We start from the raw sequence: 19,321 nt of genomic DNA on the forward strand, positions 1-19,321 counted from the left end.
CGGATGCCGGCCGGGATGTTATGGTAAGGCCCTAGGACTTGGCCCTGGACAACGAGTTCTTGAAGCATTGAAGATAAGCATTTGCCTTGTCTCCGAAGAGAGGGGAGCTATCAAAGGGCATGTCCATGAGGTTGGCTTCGACATCTCCCAAAAAGCCAGACTTTCTCAGCCAGGCATTGCGACGAACGGCCACCGTTGTGGAAATCGCTCTGCCCAGCGAGTCTGTCATGTCCAAGCCACATTTGATGGCGAACTTTGCTGCATCTCTCCCGTCGGAAATAGCTTGGGAGAGTAGAGCTTGGTCCTCCACCAACACTCTCGGCAGCACTTGCACAACTGTGTCCCAAATAAAATGGGAATAACGGCCCAAAAGGCATACATTGTTCACCGACCGCAATGTAAGACAGGGGAAAGAAAAAATCTTCTTCACTAAATTCTCAAGTCTCTTAGATTCCCTGTCTGAAGGTGCGGAAGGGAATGCGCGACGGGAAGTGGAAGGTTAGACCACACAGCTTTGTGGGGTGGGGTGGGTGGTGAGGAAAAGTGGGTCGCCAGTTGCAGTGCGGTGGCAACGGGCAATCGTCCTATTCACAGGAGACCCTATGCTGGGTTTGGTCCAGGTACCCAGAAGGACGTCCATTAAGGCCTCATTAAAAGGCAGCAAGGGTTCTGAGCTCGATACCCCAGGCTGCAGGACCTCTGTTAAGATGTTGGTCTTGACTGCCACTGTAGGGAGCTGCAGGTCCAGGACCTCCGCTACCCTACGCACCACCATAGCAAAGGATGCCTCTCCTCCGTAGCCAGGGTAGGTGGAGACAGCATGCCATAGCCTGGAGAGGTGTCCAGCCCACTGGCCTCACCCAGTTCCTCGTACCAGTCCATCTCTTGTGGTTGCTAGATTTGTAAGGGATCCTGCTCCCACTCTAAATCCTCCTCAGCCATCCCCCACCCTTCAGAATAGGGCAGGTTGAACGCCATGGCGCCGAATGACTCCGTTAGCGCCAGTCTCAGCGTCAGGGGAAACCCGACCAGCTCCGTGTCATTGGGTATGAGGATATGGGAGGCGCCGCCAGTGGGCGCCGCCGAGGAAGTCTGCGCTGGACACAGTGCTGGGGAAGGTCACTGTAGAAGTGCAACCAGCGCCGCTCCGGACTCGGGAACATGTCCAATTGGAGGCTGTGGTACCGGGGCCTCAGGCGCAGAATCCAGGGGAACATCTCCATTTTCTGATTCTGCAGGCCCTAAGGCGCGCCAGCAGGGTCAGACCGCTAAAACACATCGCACGTGGCGTCGTAAAACTCTTTAAGCTGGGCGGGGGTCGCTTCTGGACCTGGAAAGGCAGGGAACCGCGGAGCCGACCCAGGCTCTCGCTCCACAGAGCGGGGCCTCAAATGCCAAGGTTCCACCGCCACGTCACACGACGGGCGGGTTGTAGTCGAAAGACGCTTCGACTTCTTGTGTTTTTTGTGCTGTCTCTTACCTGACTTCGATGAATTGGACGAAGAGGATTTTGATTCGCCGAAACAGTGCTCTGGCTTTCCTCTCAACCGCGCCATGGCCTGGCAGTCGGAGCACTACTTTGAGTTGTGGTCACGCTCCAGACACCAAAGACACACCAAATGGGGGACCGTAACCGACATGGAGCGGTGACAGGTGCCACACGGCTTCAACCCCGAAGTCTTCTTGGATGACATACTAAACACTAAAGAAGTTGACAAAATTCGAAAAAAGTCTGTCAAAAAATGACAGGGGGAAGCTCTCTTCAACAGATGGCGCTGGCAAGCACGGAAAATAAAGAACTGACATCAGCGCACCGAAGTGGCAGTTATATTGACGATGCAGATGTCAAGATGACACAGAACACGACGACAATATCACGTGGAGTCAACCGACGCCACCTACCAGCGAGCAGGGGTGCTACTATGAAAAATCTTCTGGATCCAGCCTGATGCCTGGAAGTTCAAAGGTAAGAAATCTTCAGCTCGATGTCTCTATCAGACGATCCACTGCGGTGAAAGGTAAAGGATGTGTTTAACTTTCTGATGAATGCTTTATTCGCAAGGAGGTAAGCTGTGAAACATATTCCTTATCTGCGGATACAACTGTCTTCTCACTTTCCATAAGCTCTTACATCGAGTGGGAGTTATACTTGACCTCAGGAGAGTAGAAGTGGCCTTGACTTGGACGGACCTTAACATGTTGAGACAATGACTAAAGAGCAGACCCATGAAAGGGCTAGGATCTACTCCCCTAACCACACTGAAAGAGGGTGCTTTAAGAAGCACATTGGGAGGTGTGCTTAGCATCTGAACATAACACAGCATAAGTAGCACACCCAGAAGAGACCCTTTCATTATGAATATAACACAGTATGTATAGCACACCCGGGAGAGACCCATTCAGTATGAAACAGAAGAAATACCAGACCCAGAAATACTGGTCCTATAATGCAGTTGCCATGCAAGAACTCTGAGCACATATCTGAGAGGTATATGAGCCAATGGTGCAAAAAGAGTCTCTGGAGTAATAAGGGGTTTTCTGTGGAGATTAATTACTTAATGTGCTGACAAAACTTGTGAAAATAGAGCTTGCACTCGCACCGTTAATGAAGGATAGGTGTGGGTGGCTTCCACAAAAACAAGTACTGTACCGGGAATGGATGACGCACGGCCTAACTGAAAGGAAAGCAGCTTGGTAGCAGGCATGACATCCAAGTCCCTGTATACCCCTCCTTATTGCACCTTTCTCAATATGAAACCGTCTCCTGTGAAATATGGTCTTCCCTACTCTGTATGCATGCCAGATGTTTCCAGAGGGTCCTCATTTTAATGGTAATACAGAGTACAGTTGTGTACCAAATGATGCCTTTTGAAACAGGAGATTCAAAGCTTTATTCAAGCCGCCATATGTCTTTTTTTAAAAGGGATTGCAGTAGTAGGAGTAACCATTTTCAGTGAGTATATTCAACTTCAATAAATTGTGGGAAAAAGAAAGTGTTGGAAGCTGCCTGCATACACAACTGACGGCAACAGTAATAGCTGATCCTGGATAGTTATCAAATATGTTCAGACAATTGGTTCTCTGCTATCTTTAACTCACTGATCTCACTAAAAAAGGGACCATAAATTCCAGAACACAACTCCATAATGGTTAACATTGGCTGTCCCCATAATTAAGCCGACCGATCAGCCACTAGGAAGTCTATGGAGCAAAGAGATCATTTTACATAATTTAGCAATACCCTATCTCTTCAGTTCTTGAACACAATATAAGAACTGTATAAATAAATTGAACCAAGGCTTATTTGCCATTTAGCCAGGAACCAAACAACAAATGGCAATCACCCTTGGCTCCATCCCAACACAGGCAATCCAGCCAAAATGGAATTCAAGGTGCACCTCATCAATGAGGGATCAATAGTATTAAACATGTTTAAGGGGGCTTGAATTCCTGTTGGGAGTGTACCGGCACAGGAGTTGGAGCTAGGTTCTCATACTGTGAATACTGATTTGGACAATGTTAGTCCCTGTCTGTAATAGAACAGATGTGTTTTAAGTCTGGAACTGAATGCACCCCATTCAATTACTACTGGTTCAGGCTGTTTTATGCTTTTTTATCCTTTTGGGAAGTAAAATATGAAATAAATCTTTGTATCCACTGTGTAAGGGTTGAGTAAATAATGGAGACTACAGTAAGACGTCAAATAACTACCTTTCTGTTGGCTTTTAAGTACAGTGACTTGAGCGGGCTCACCAGACATCTCATTGGCTACAGAGGAACAAAGAACGCTGCTCACAGACTGACCACACTGCAAAGGAAACATATTCATACAGAGTAAATGTCAAGTTAGCATGCCTATGCTGTAATACAGTTACATACATCTAGTTTATCAGTATCTACAGTCTACACAATGATTCTAGGCAGCTCATGGCAGCTAAGACATCTGGAGGAGCATCTCCGGCTACCACAGCATTTGTGAATCCTAAGGGGTTATGTAGGATACAGGGGAAGCAGAAACCACCTACTTGTAGAGTTATGTGAATTTTTATCATATGGCACTTTTTTCCTAAATTCTTTCTTCCCACCAAATATTAGACACCTGAGCCCTGATGTAGAAAACAACTGTGAATAGCATATCAATCAAAAACGAATATGCGAATACAGAACTGACAACAACTGAATGGCTAATAAATAAATAAAATGCAACTGGAAATTGAGATTATTAAATAACAAATACCAAACTTTGAATCGTTAACAGTACATATGAACAATTTGCAAATAGTGAATAGTCAAAAAAACATCAAATTGCACTCACAAATTACCAATTAGTGGAAATAGTTTATTGTTTGATCATTAAAATTATTACAATATGTATAAAAACATGAATCGGGCATTTTGCGCTGCGATGCTCCCATCACAATCATGAAAATATAACAATTATATATTAATATGTACATTTAGATAAAACAAATTCCTTTCTAAAAATGAGGTAGCCATCTTGTAAGAACAGGTGAAGAAGTAGCACTAACGTGCATAGGTGTTCATAGTCCAGTGCAAAGTCAGAGTTTCTAGGACAAACTAGCTTGTTCCGTGCTGTGCTGGCGCAGTTTTAGCATGGGGATCAGAGTTACAATGATCTATAACAGGACGATGATGTTTCAATTTAAAACAAGTGATTCTGCATTGCACACAGAGTACTGCTTGGCGGAGGTAAAGACAGTCCCGAGGAGTACTGCCGGCTTTATAACATGACTCGGTGTTATGAGACTGAGGTAGGAATCGCCAAGTTACCAGATCAAAATTCTAAAGGACGGCAGTGGCCTCTTGTATACCGTTGTTGTGTCCGCCTATGGCTGTTTCCTCATTTTGACACAAGGCCTAACCTAAGTTTCCTTAATGGCTAATGGGCTTCTTGAAATTATGATATACAAGATGGATATAAGTCGTAAAGCCGTTATTTAGGGCTGTGTTCTCTGGGTTCAGAGCCGCAATAATGCCCTGCCTGCAGGTTCGGACTCCCAGTTTGTTCCACTCAGGCATCAGTTTTGATCTGCACAGGTCCATCAGTGCTGGGCAGATACATGTGACATGCTCCAGGGATTCGACTGTTTATCCGCAAACCCTACACACAAGCTTGTCTACCAATTAGTGTAAGGAGGTAGTAACCAGGAGCAGACTATAAAAGGAGATCCAAAATGCAACACAAACGCTCAGAGCATCAGCCATCCAAGCCACAGTGAGACACAAGAATTCTGCGAGGAGAGGAGATGGAAGAAACTTTTCTGTCAGTTACAGTCTTTGGTCAAACAGAGGAGGAGGAAGTATATAGCATGTACAGGTTTAGTAAGCAAGCAATTCTAGACCTCATAGGAGACCTACAACTGTGTTAGAAAGGCACACATAACAAGCCAGGTAATACCTACACATGTCCAGGTCCTGTGTTCACTCTATCTCAGGTTCAGGTAGCAATCAAGACACAATAACTGCAACAGGTGGCATTTCCCAGACTGGCCTTTTGACTATTCGGGGATTTCCTGGATGCTATGCTGGTCACAATCCATGCACCTACAGATTTCCATGTACGACACCAGGGTGTCAGTGGTGGCTGGTGGTGGGCGTAAAACCACTGTATCAGTGCCTGGTGACGAACAAGTGTAGCGACCGCGCCCAACCACCATAAGGGTTTAAAAATAAAAAGTGGGCAAATGGTGCATTTTAAATTTGAGAAAGCAAGAACATTGATAAAGCAATTGTGAAAGAGTAGTTATGACATCACATTAATAATGAGATTTCATATGATAATGACATAGGTAGCTGCTTACTTAATGAGCAGGGATTATGGGCAATTTTAATGTGCCATTCTTTGTTAAAAAAAGTGCACATCTTTAATTCCAGCTACATGTACATCGTGTTATTCCACTTAAACAAACATGTTTTGCTTTCAGGATTACCGTCTGTTCCCGCATGTGTGGAAGGAATGGCTGTTTCTTTCCCGCCTATACAATATAGAGGACATCTGTCTTGTAAGAACATCTTTTTGCAGAACCAACATATCCCTTCCTTCGAAAGTGATCCCTGTGCTAAGAATATTCTGCTATGGGTTTTATCTCATACCAGTAGGGGAGTTTCTGCAAGAGGAGCCTGTCAGACTCTTGTTGAGAAAAGCAGAATTCAAATATTTGCCTTTCTCTTAGTGTGCTGCTTCTCCTTGCACCATATCTGCCCACAACCCCTTCTCAGCTACTCTGCACCTTTACAGCGATCTTGTCTGACCTCTTTCCCAAAAAAAAAGGACCAAAAGTGCTGTTTTCAACGGGAAAAAAGTACCCATGAGACCCCCCCAGGCTCTAAGGAATGATGGGCAGGTGCAGATGCAATCTAACACAAGTGTATCTGCCTTGTTTGGATAGGTTTGAGGGAGTCTACAAACAAGTTATGTCCCGTTTTACATATCAGTGTATAGACCTGTGTGTATCTTTGCCAGTTGCCTCTATCTGCCTGGTCAGCACCTACTAACCTGAAAATCCAGGGAGTCTGCAGAAGCCAAGGGAAGGCCGCCGTTCTCGCATTAGGCTGTACTCAACACACTGGTCCAGGAAGACGTGTGCTGAAAACATCGGTGCAACTGCAAGTGGATCGGCTGTGAAGAATGTGCCTACATAAAGAAATGCCTTGCGTTTTTAGAATTTGGGGGCAGATAGCAAGCTCCCTGCGCCACCAGTACGTCACTTTCTGTGATGTACTGGTGGCGCATCTCACTGCTCCATATTTACAAGGACAGGAAAAGCCACCCTGCATGGCTTTTCCTGTCCTTGTAAATATGGCCCCTTTACACGCAGCACTTTGCATGAAAGGGGTGTCCCATGGGTCTTGCTGTGGGTGTCCCCACGCAACACCCATGGAGGAATCGTAAATCTGGAAATGCGCCTGAATGCTACGCCACCCTAGCGGTGGCGTAGCAAGGCGCAACAAGGAGAAATCTTTTCATTTCTCCTCATTTTTTCCTCTTTCAATGTGTGCTGTATTCCACAGCATGCATTGGAAGAGGAAAATGCCTGTAGTGATTGTTTTTGTGCGGGAAGGTGCTCCTTCCTGTACAAAAACAATCTCCCCATGACGCAGGCCATGGTGCAAGGGTGCCTGCGCCGGCGCATAGCAGCAGTTTGTGTGCCAGCGCAGGGGACAGCACAGAATGCGACATATTATTGTAAATATTTTGCATTCCTTTGCTTTGGAAGTGCCGCAGCGTGGCGCAGCCAAAGGGCTTGCGTTGCCACGCTGCAGCACTTCCTTGTAAATCTGCCCCTTGTTTCCTTTGATAGCTGTTGTTTATTTCGCTGCATTTATGATTATTTTGGTAATAAATTCATGTTGCCAGTGTGTTTTTAGTTTTTCTGAGCGCATGGGGGCCTCATGGGTACTTTCGCATTGGATAGCTGTTGTTTTATTCCTCTGCATTTAAGCGCATTTTGTTTTCATATTCAAATACTTGTATGTGTTTTTGGATCGGAAATATTGTGTGAAATCGTGAAAGAATGTTCTCTCACCCTACGTCATAAATGACCAGAATACTTTTGAATATTCACACAATGATGTTGAATAGGACCATAAAAACGGAATTTTCGGTCCGTTGTTTGGAAAGAGGTCAGACAAGGTCGCTGTGAAGGTGCCGAGTAGCTGAGAAGGGGGTGGGGGTAGATTAGGTGCAAGGGGAAGCAGCACAGCAAAAGAAAGGCAAACATTTGAATTGTGCTGTTCTTCTCCACAAGAGTCTGACGGGCTTCTCTTGCAGAAACTCCCCCCCCTGGCACGAGGTAAAACCCATAGCAGAATATTCTTAGCACAGGGATTACTTTCAAAGGAAGGGACACGTTGGTTCTGCAAAAAGATGTTCTTACAAGACGGATTACATCTATATTGTATAGGCGGGAAAGAAGCAGCCATTCCTTCCACACACGAGGGAACACACGGGCATCCTGAAGGCAAAACATGCTGTTAAAGTGGGATGACATGTGCATGTAGCTGGAATTAAAGATGTGCACTTTTTTAACAAATAATGGCACATTAAAATTGCCCATAGTCCCGGCTCATTACGTAAGCAGGTACCTATATCATTATCATATGAAATCTCTTTATGTATGTGATAACTACTCTTTCACAAATGCTCTATCAATTTTCTTGCTTTCCCAAATTTGCTTGAAAATGCACCATTTGCCCACTCTTTTTTTAAAAAACCCATATGGTGGTCGGGCGCGGTCGCTACGTTTGCTCGTCACCGGGCACTCATACAGAGGTTTTACGCCCCCACAACTTTCAAATCTCACCAGCCGCCACTGTACAGCAAGGGGACAGTACGAACGCTCCCTGCCAAACCACAGCCTCTGTTGTACACTGATGCCCTCCCCACCACCCCCATTTGCCAGCTATTAGGTGGAAGTGGTAAATGGAAACATACCTATACACGGAATGGGAACACCATGTGCCACTCAAGCTGGGAAATCAGTGTCTGCATCTAATTTCCCATTTCGGGTACAAATACTGGCTACAATACAGCCACCTTGTATGCATGCGAATTACTGCTGAAAACGAGTGTGTCACTGTCAATAAAATATTCTTCAATGAGTATATCCAATTAATTTCCGGTGAATGTTCTCTTTTTTTTCTGTCTACTCTCCACCTCCTAGTGATGTTCTTTGTTTGCAATGCTTGCTCAGCTCTCTGCTGCTCCTGTTGTCCTCAGCTGGACTGCTAAGTGAGGTCCTTGTTTGTCGCAATGTGTGACTAGCTTCGAAACACAATTTGTGATTTCTTATTCAGCTATTGAAATTCTTACCAGCTGACCATTTCATTGAACAATGTGGTCGTACAATCTACTCAGTGATTCATAATTTGAGAGTGGATATTTCTCACAAATTCCAAATGAGAAAGGGGCCTGTTTGAAGTGAAGTGTCAGAAAAAATAGCCAAGAATTGAGGTCAAGCCATGCGAGTGCACCTGCAGAAAGAGCAGAAAGCTCGCCAAATGTCTACTCAATGAGTAATTATGGATTCCAGACTCCTAAGACAATTGTAAAATGCCACAAATTGAGCACATCCTACCTTTAAGGAGAGACTAAATATTGTTCAATGTCCGTCTACAGGAGAGGAATGGCATCACCACTTCATTCCTCTTCCTCAAACACTAGTCTTTAATATGTGAACGCCGGTGAATAATACTCTTTGGATCCGGTCCTAGGTGTGGCTCCTCTGATGGAGCAGGGTTTTTTCTTTAAAACCGAATACCTGTTTCATTTTCGCATGTTATAATTAAAAGTACTACTGATTAATTAATAACTACTAAAAGTTTGTCGAGTTTGGTTTAATCAATCTTATTAACAGAAGAATTACACGTGGGAACGCTATTGCATTGTTAAATTAATAAATGAACTAAGTTGGTGAGCAAATTGATGAAATAGATGTTGCTTATGTGATGTTATTATGTTTTGCGCTTATAATTAATATGCATTAATGGCTTTTGATGTCGCAAATGGCTAGATAAATACATACACATAAGGGTATTAGCAGGGGAATAACACTGTATAATCATTTCCGTGCAGTAATTCTGTTTTATGTCTTATTTCACTTAAGTTGACCAATGTGGCCTACCAAAAGATGGCTACCACCCGCAGCCTGCATTCGAGTAGATGGAAATTTTGCAAGGAAGCTTCACACTGCCTGGGACCTTGCACTTTTGATGAACTGAAAAGCCATGATCATGACGACAAGCCCAGGAAGTCTGCCAAGTGCCCCTGAACATGGAATTTGTTGCAAAACCAAAATATTGAATTTATGAACTTGTAATGATCCCACAACTGGGATACAATTTATCCAAAAGAGACATCCGTAGAAGTAACGAATTAGTTATGGACCCCTTATTTTCTATTCATTATTTGGAACGATCAATGTGTGAGAAAATCTCGCATTGTATCTCAATGTACCAAGACGACATTATTTTCCGCCATTCATCCGTTTTGCTCGATATGATTGTAACATTTTAGAATGTAATTTTTAGTATAAATATTAGTAGACTAGAGAGGTCTAGCGCCACTTCTTCCAGAAGGTCCCGATGCTGACGGAGAGGACGGTGACTCTACATGACGGCTAGAAACTTTGATTGTCTTTACTGAGGACCGGTTCTGACTTGGGATCTGAAATTTAGCCAGAATAGGTCAATATGAGAGAAATGAATTTGCATTTAATTGGCTTTTCTTACAATTTTAGATAAACAAATATTCTGTTTGAATCACTGTGTCGGGTGGTTATTTATGATCATGTTTATTGAATTTATTTGCATATTGTAAAGAAATGTTTTCACCAGATCCATAGCAACTAAGTTGATGCCATTGACCTCAGGGTACATGCAGATTGGTTCGGTATCAGAAAGTGTTTCCCCTTATACATGGCACGGATAAGAGTGGTAGGATGAAAGTTGGTGTAATGGGCCCCACCAGCGTGTGATGTGTGTGTGCGTGTGCGACTGTGAGATCACTCCGTCCGTGGAAGTAGAGGGGATTCGGAAGCTCCGATCTGCATCAGTTTCTTGATAGCAGAATGATGGTTAACTATTGTCTTGATCTGGTGAATTTGCATGTATATAGGCTTGTTGATTATTGATTGATATTTGTACTAACACTATATGTCGAAGTTGTATTGAGTTTTATGTATTGTGAACGGCTTCTGAGACGTAGGGAGTCGGTGACAGTTCCGTAGTAGGGCAGAGGGAGTGCTGCTCTCGGAAAAAGGCGGGATTGTTGGCCCTGTATGCAGACAGGGGAAAACGTGTGACAATTGAAGTTGCGCGTCGCATTGTCTGGGTTCGATGAGGTAGCATCGCCGTGTGTTGCCATTAGAAACGTATTTTCTGTGTGAGAGAAGTGTATATGATAGCGAAGGTTATCTGTGAAGTTCTGGTCTTAGGTCTCAGGGGTCCGTATGGCCTTCCGTTAACGCTTATCACTAGAAAGGTAATAGGTATTCTCTGAGCTTGTTAGAAGGACGGGGCAGAGGTAAGCGCTGCTTTGTTAACGTGTGATATAATTCTGTAGTAGGACAGACTGTTCGCTGTTCTCGGGAAAGACAGAATTCTGTGTGAATGTACTACATTTTCTGGTGTGAAAGTGCGTGAATGAGAAGGCATTCTGGTTAATTGTGAAACTCTTAGGAGCATTCCGGAGAAAACAGTTAATTGGTGCTTGTTAGAAGGGTAGAGTAGAGGGATGTGCTACTTTATCAACGGAAGTAACGATTCTGTAGTAGGGCAGAGGTAAGCGCTGCTCTCGGGAAAGGCAGAATTTTCGTGGGAAAGGTCTTTTGCTGTTCTGTGGCTAGCGAAGCAGACAATGGAGATGTTTGTATGTTGTAACTAACAGACTCGTAGAAGTTGAAACAAAGTCTACCGATTAGTTTTGTAAAGGAGGGGTAGACGAGAGAGACAGGAGACAGGAGCAGAAGCTGCTGCAGCGACTGCTGACGTCAGGGAGACCGCGCTGTGATTGGACAGTGGGTTGGAACGGTGAAAGCACGGTGATTGATGTGCTAGTGTACGCCGGGCTAGGATTGGGAGACATACAGGGTGATGTAGACGCTCCAGGATTTGTGCGTTGGTGTGAGTCGCGCTGAGATTCGTGGACTGAGTAAGTGACGTAGACGCTCCAGGATTGGTGCGTTAGTGTGAGTCGCGCTGCAATTGGACAAGAGATCGTATAGTTGTAGAAAGGACAAAAGGGTTGCGGAAAATACAAAAATGTATCACCACGCTGAGGAAAAGAAAAAGAAATCCTTGTTTGACAAGGATAAGGATATTGTGACTAGGGAAGGACAGTTACTGCCCCCGATAAGGACCCCCGCATCCTTGATGGTTGCGAAGTATGGGTATCATACCTGTATTTGGTTAGATAACTGGGTGAAGTATACGAAAGAGGATGGAGTTTTAGCTTTCCCGGAACATGGCTCATTTAATCTGGCCATACTGAGGAACTTACAGGAACGGATGATGAGTCTAGAGCCTAGGCCGACGCAGTTTGAGGCATTGACTGAATGGGAAGATGAAATGCGTGAACGAGAAAAGCAGAGGGGTGGGGGAAGTTACAGGTATATGTTTGGGCGAAAGTATGATCGCGAAACCCATCATGACCGGATGAGACGATGGCGTGACGCCAGTATGACTGAGGGATTATATCCTGTAAGAACAGCAGAGGAGTCAGAAGGGAGAAAGTGTACAGAGAAAGAACATAATGTAGAAATAAGGAGGTATGGGGCGAATGAGTCTGATGATGATGTCCTAGAGGACATGCTCTACGAAAGACCACCCCCGTATAGACGAGAACTAGAGGTAGGAACAGCAGTGACCCCAATGAGAGACACCCTGCGGATTATTAAAACAGAGGGTACCACCCCAGGGTTGAAAAGCAGTTGTTCTCTGGCGGAAAGAGAAAGAGAGAGATAGAGAGAGAGAAAGAGAGAGAGAAAGAGAGAGAGAGAGAGAAAGAAAGAGAAAGAGATAGAGAGAGAGAGAGAGAGAAAGAGAGATAGAAAGGGAGAATGAACTTGAGGATGAAAAGACCAGAGAACTAGCAAGAACTACCTTTGAATTGACAGAGAAAATCAGGGAACTGACTACAAATCTTGAGGCAGTTACGGTGCCTGTGACAATAGGTCCGGTTATGCCGATTTTTGACAAGCAGAGGACGGGCGAAAGTGGTTTGACAGTACCATATGTGGGCAATAGATTGATTGTTCCTCCGGAGCAGGCAGAAATGAGAGCAGGAGAAACACAGTGGAGAACGGGAGAAAATCAGTGGAGACATATCATATGTGGAGGAGAATTGAGTGTGCAGACTAACTCAAGTTTGAATTCTGGATGTGTGGAAGGGAACAGAGGATCGATCTTAGAACCACAAAGAGTGACAGAACCAGAGGGTGCAGAAAAATCTGTGGGAATAACTGCTGAAGATTTGAATGATTGGCTGAAGGCTTTGCAGAGGAAAGAAAAAGAATCCCAGGGAATTGATGTAGCTAGGCTACGTATGGAAATAGAGGAGATGATTGTAGGAACAATCCCTACAGAAACGCTGAAAAACTATCAGGAAGGGGAAATCCTCTTCCTGTGCAAAAGCATCACATGGAGAGCAAAGAACATACATGACAGGTTGAAAGGAATAGCCAGTGAAATGGGGATTGACATGGACAAAGTTAAAGCTTTACAAAAGCCTTACCGAGTAGATTTTACAGATAAGGACATTGAGAATCTGAACAATGCAGGCCGAACAGGACAGATCAAGGAGATGATTGCTTTGTTGAGGAAATGGGGAGACGTAGAAAGATGGAAAGACAGATGGTACCGAAAGCGAGAGGATGGGGCAGATAAAACTTACTCGACATTCCCTCTGAAAGAAAAAGAGAAAGCAGTGACAGCTTACCCCATGAGGGAGATTCCAGGAGGTGGGTATGTACATGTCCCATGGACCAGACAGGATATTTTGTTATTTACAAATGATTTCCCTCGACTAAGGGAGAAACCCGTCGAGTGGTATAGACAGGTCGACAGATTTGTGAAGTTGTCAAAAGTGCTGTGGATCGGCCTGAATAGTCTGTTTGATATAATTGTACCAGCAGACCTGTGGGCAGAATGTAAAATAGTCATAGACTGGCCCACTAAGGAATACCCAAGAGATCCAAAGACAGGAGCTCCAGATCCGGAGGTTATGAAAAAGTACGAACAGGTTATGGCCTTCTTGAAAAATAAGGTACCCCCCAAGGAAACAGACTGGGTTAAAATAGATCCAACACATCAAGAATTGAAGGAATCAGTCCATGCATATTATGAAAGACTAATACTGGCTTTCAAGCAGTTCAGTGGAGATAAACATCTGGGTGACAAGGACCTGAGCCATTTTGTATTGTATATAGATTTGTATATGGCTTGCGACCTGAAATCAGTGAAATGATAAGGCAGCATACCGTAGACTGGCAGAGCAAAAAGATTGATGAGATCTTGAGACATGCAAAATACTTCAGTGATGAGATTGAGGCAAAGCAAAGGAAACTGAAAGAAAAGGCAATGTGGGCACAGGTGAAAGTTGCAGAAAGACAGGAAGCTCAGTTGGTTGAACAAGCAAATAGCCCAGGAAATAAACCCAGGTTTGGTCCAGGAAAAGGGAAAGGAAATATAGAGGAAGCAAAGAAGAAATTCCTTTGCCACAACTGTGGAAAATTAGGGCATTGGAAATCCGAGTGTAAGAATCCACCGTCTACTAATGATGACAATCCATCATTGAATTCACAGGTGCAGAGTGAGGGGTGTGGTCAGCATCAGCAACAGCAGAAGGCTGTTAAGCAGCAGAATCAGGTGCCAAAACCACCCTTGCCACAGAGAAGAGGATCCCAGAAGTACAGCCAAGAGTCAGGGTTCTACGATGAAGAGCAGGTAATCAAGCCAAAACGCGCAAGCGCTGTAGCTCAATATTGGCTGAAAAATGAGGGTAGTGATTCTGAGGGAGACTTCTGACGGTGCCGAAGAGAGGAGGAAGAGTGCGTACTTGGCGCAACTCTAGAAATAGACCAGGCAGGACCTTTTGTAGATGGAAAAATCAATGGTGAAAGTGTTACTTTTCTAGTTGACACGGGAGCTACGAGATCAACTGTCAGGTCAGCTGATATAAAGAATCTTCCTCTCTCGGGTGAAGCAATCCAAGTAGTTGGTGTGTCCAACACACAGATTAAAACTCATCTTACTGAACCAGTAAGGGTAAGAATAGGGACATTTTCAGACATGCACCGATTTGTGGTGTGTGACACTAGTCCTGTGAACTTGCTAGGCAGGGATCTGCTGTGCAAGATGAATTGCACTATTTTCTGTACTCCAGATGGAATAACCTTTGAAACACCAGATGAGGATGTCCTATACAGAATGACCATGGATAACAGGGAATGTGAGGCTTTGGGGACATATGCTGTATTTAATCCAGATGCATTACCCCCAGAATTGAAACAGACAGTGAAAGCAGCAGTTTGGGATTTTACTGGAGAACATGTGGGCCTGATGAGAAATGTAGATCCAGTAAAGATTACTGTAAAAGAGGGAGTGGTTTACCCAAACATTCCACAATACAGACTGACACCTGAAATAATTGAAGGAATAACATCCATAATTGAGAAAATGATTCAGCAGGGGGTGTTAAGAGAAATATTGAGCAGCCGATGTAATTCACCAATAATGGGACTGAAGAAACCTAATGGAAAGTTCAGAATAGTACAGGATTTGAGAAAAATTAACAAGATTGTTGTGTCATGCTGTCCCATTGTGCCAAATCCATCAGTTATTTTGTATCAGATTCCCCATGATGCAGAATGGTATACTGTAATTGATTTGTGTCATGCTTTTTTTTCAATCCCGTTGCATCATGACAGCCAGCCAATATTTTCTTTTAGATTTCGAGAGAGCGGATTTTGGCATGGTGCCGAATTCCACAGGGGTATACAGAGAGCCCTTCAATATTTAATCAATTGCTAAAGAAATCTCTGGAAAGTCTAACAATGCCTGAAAATTCAGTCTTGGTCCAGTATATTGATGACCTGCTTGTGGCATCAAAAACCCGTGAAGCCTGTGAAGTAGATACCATTGCTTTACTGAATCACTTGGCAGATGGAGGATTAAAGGTATCTCCAGCCAAATTGCAATTCTGCAAGAGAGAAGTCCAGTATCTGGGATATAACATTGAGAAAGGCCTGAGAAAAGTGACCATTGACAGGATTAAAATCATTAGGGGAATGAGGGCCCCAATGACACAAAGAGAGGTGAGAATGTTCCTGGGAATGGTGGGTTACTGTCGTCAGTGGATAAGTAACTTTTCCCTGATTGCCAAACCATTGATTAAATTGACCAAAAGTGAGGTGAAAGACCCATTAGAACTAAACCCAGAAGAAATGGCTGCATTTAAAGAGTTAAAGGACAGACTATGTGAAGCTCCTGCCCTAGGAATGCCAGATTACGAAAAAGAATTTGAGCTGTATTGTAGTGAGAGAAATGGATGTGCACTTTCAGTGTTAATCCAGAAACATGGACGCCTGAGAAGGCCAATTGCCTACTTCTCATCAACACTTGACCCAGTAGCTGTGGGTTTACCAGGTTGCCTAAAAGCAGTAGCTGCTACCTGTAAAAGTCTGGAACAAAGTGAGGGAATCATAATGGGATATCCTGTACGGGTATTCGTACCTCATGATGTGGCAATCCTTTTAACAAGGAGCCGGACACAGTTCATGTCTCATAGTCGGCTGACTAAATATGAGAAAGTCATTCTTGGTGCAACCAATGTGAGTCTGGAGAGATGTGTGAATGTGAATCCAGCGACACTGTTGCCTGATGCTGAATGTGTGGGAGTGAGAAATGAAGTTGATCATGACTGCCTGGATGTGCTTGATTACTGTACAAAACCAAGACCAGACATAAGAGATCTACCACTGCCTGAGAGTGATCATGTGTTGTTTGTGGATGGATCTTGCTTAAGAACGGATGAAGGAACACTGAGTGCTGCATATGCTGTATGTACAGTTTCAGGAGTTGTGAAAGCATCACCTTTGAAAGGAGTTAAATCCGCTCAGGTGGCAGAATTGGTGGCACTAACAAAAGCCTGCAAAATTGGAAGAAGTGTGAGAGTGACTGTGATGACTGACAGCCAGTATGGCTTCGGAGTTGTCCATGATTTTGGCCAGCTATGGCTACAAAGAGGTTTCCTGACCTCAAGTGGAACTCCCATAAAGAATGCTGAAGTGGTTGGAAAACTGCTAGAGGCGATACAGCTGCCTAAAGAACTAGCAGTGGTAAAATGTGCAGCTCATGGTCAAGGTGATGATTTTGTCACCGTTGGGAATAAATTCGCAAATGACATAGCACAATACTGTGCAAGAAACAATCATTCCATTAACCGGAGTAAAGAAAGAGAAATGTCTTCTTGTTCCTTAATGTTTACTAATGAGGTGGGAACATGGGAGGAAGTGAAACAGCTGCAGGATGAGGCAGGAGATGAGGAAATGAAAGATTGGGTGAAAGCAGGTTGTGCACCTAGAGAAAAAGATCATGTGTGGGTCTATAGGGATGGAAGACCAGTCATGCCAAATAGCATGCTATCAACAATGGCAAGGATGTATCATGGCCAAGGACACCTGGGGAGGGATGCTATGATAAGGGCTTTTAAGTTGACCTGGTATAGTCCAAAGTTCAGGCTGATAGCAGAAAGTCTCTGTCAGAGATGTCTGATATGTCAGCAATTAAATCCTGGAAAGAAAACAGTGGTGAGCCTAGGAACAATAGGCAGAGAGGGAGGACCCTTCACAAGAATGCAGATAGACTTCATTGAAATGCCCCAAGTCAACAGATTGAGGTATGTCCTGGTGGTGGTCTGTTTGTTCTCCAGGTGGGTGGAGGCATATCCAACAAGAAGAAATTACGGGATAACAGTGGCCAAGCTACTGTTAAGAGAGTTCATCCCAAGGTACGGGTTCCCAGTAACCATTGAATCAGACAGAGGAGGACATTTTTATAATGAAATCATGGGTCTGATTTGTGAAGCATTGAGGGTACAGCAGAAGCTACATTGTGCTTACCAACCAGAAGCTTCTGGTGTGGTTGAACAAATGAATGGTACCATCAAAAACAGAATTGGCAAAATGTGCTTAGCCACAGGAATGAAATGGCCCGATGTCTTGCCTCTAGTCCTGATGACCATTAGGTCTACTCCAGACAGAACAACAGGTTTGAGTCCACATGAAATTATCATGGGACGTGCTATGAGACATGCATTTGTACCAGTCAACAAGCTGATGACTCTAACTGATGACATGATTTTGGATTACTGTAAAGGCCTGGCTGACGCAGTTCATTCTGTGTTTCACCAGGTTGGAGAAGACGCCACCACACTTGAAAAGAAACCAGCCCATGATCTGAGCCCAGGGGACTGGGTAAGGATAAAAGTCCACAGAAGAAGGAATTGCCTGGTTACAAGGTGGGGAAGGCCAGGACAAGTCATTCTGACCACAACGACTGCTGTGGAGTGTGCTGGAGTGAAAAATTGGATACATGCAAGTCACACACTGAGAGTTCCAAATCCAAGAGACGGCACTGGAAAATAATACTTTGAAGAATCAGATTCCAGTGATGATGCAGACAGCGAGACAGTAAGAAGGAAAAAGAATCCTGAAAGTGGGGAAAGTGAGTCAAGAGAAATTTTCATCCCACCAGAAGAGGTTCTGAAAAGAACAGTGCAAACCGCAGAGGCGAGTTCAGATTCTGAAGAAGTGCCTGAGGTTCCAACTAACAGTGACCAACACAAAAAGAAAGAAAGAAAAGAAAAGAACATTCCAACAGAAGTGAGACCTGAATCAAATGAGGAAATTGGACAAGTTCCACCTGAGATAAATATTGAAGAAGAAGGGACAGACAAAGTCAGGGAGGGACAGATTGCGGAAAAACCCCGAGGAGGGGTAGGGAACATCAACAACAAGCTAGGTGAAGGGACAAGTAGACAGCAAGAAGATTGCGTGTCGGAGACCCGAGGAGGGACAGAAGTAGGGAAATCTCAATTGGTGGAAAAAGAGACTGTTGAAGAAAAGGAAGTTGTCGGAGAAAAGGAAACTGTTGATGAACAAGAGGCAACTGAGACAGAGTCTGATGAAAGTGACAATGAGATACATGGAGGACGAGTTCTAAGAAAGAGAACTTGGCTTGGAGAAAGAAACAATAAAGAAGGAAGACAAAAGAGAAATGCTAAAGGAGATCTTTGGCCCAATAAGATAAAGAGACTGAGGTATCGACTGACACGAGTTAACTCTTCAAAGGCTGAACAGGTGAATGAAGTGTCAAGTCAAAATCCAACAAAAGAGGAAGAAACAAAGATACCTGAAAGAACTAAAAGAATCAGAAAACCAAACCAGAGGTATAAGTCACCAGAATGGACGTATGTGGCACTGCCTGAACAAGATGAAGAGGCAGACAGTCAAGGAAGTCCAGAGGAGACTTTACTGAAAGTGGTTGCTGAAGAAGAAGCTGTGGGAATCCTGAGAGTTATCTTGTCCGACATTGGGGAAGAGACGGATGTTCAGGACCTGATACAGTTTGATGATGATGAAGAAACAGTGAAAAGTGATGAAAACCCAAATTGAGTAAATCCAAGGAAAATCACTTGGAGAAGAAAAGACAAGAAGCAATATTAAAACTAGTAGATTGTAAAAATCTGTTGGGTACTTGCTGCCCTGAAGTTCGGTAGAGGAGTAGAAGAGGCTAAGTCAAA

At 44.1% G+C, this 19,321-nt stretch overlaps 1 protein-coding gene across 1 annotated transcript in view; it reads right to left on the reverse strand.

Annotated features, from left to right (window-relative positions):
* TEX14 (testis expressed 14, intercellular bridge forming factor) overlaps nt 1-19,321 on the reverse strand; it is a 1,549,829-nt gene that overhangs the window by 230,621 nt on the left and 1,299,887 nt on the right. Inside the window, exon 24 of the mRNA XM_085647123.1 lies at nt 3,712-3,808. Coding sequence (XP_085503249.1) covers nt 3,712-3,808 — 97 coding nt within the window. The remainder of the gene's footprint in view (nt 1-3,711; nt 3,809-19,321) is intronic.

This window comes from Triturus cristatus, chromosome 3_2 (genome assembly GCF_964204655.1).
Source record: "Triturus cristatus chromosome 3_2, aTriCri1.1, whole genome shotgun sequence".
Taxonomy (NCBI): domain Eukaryota; kingdom Metazoa; phylum Chordata; class Amphibia; order Caudata; family Salamandridae; genus Triturus; species Triturus cristatus.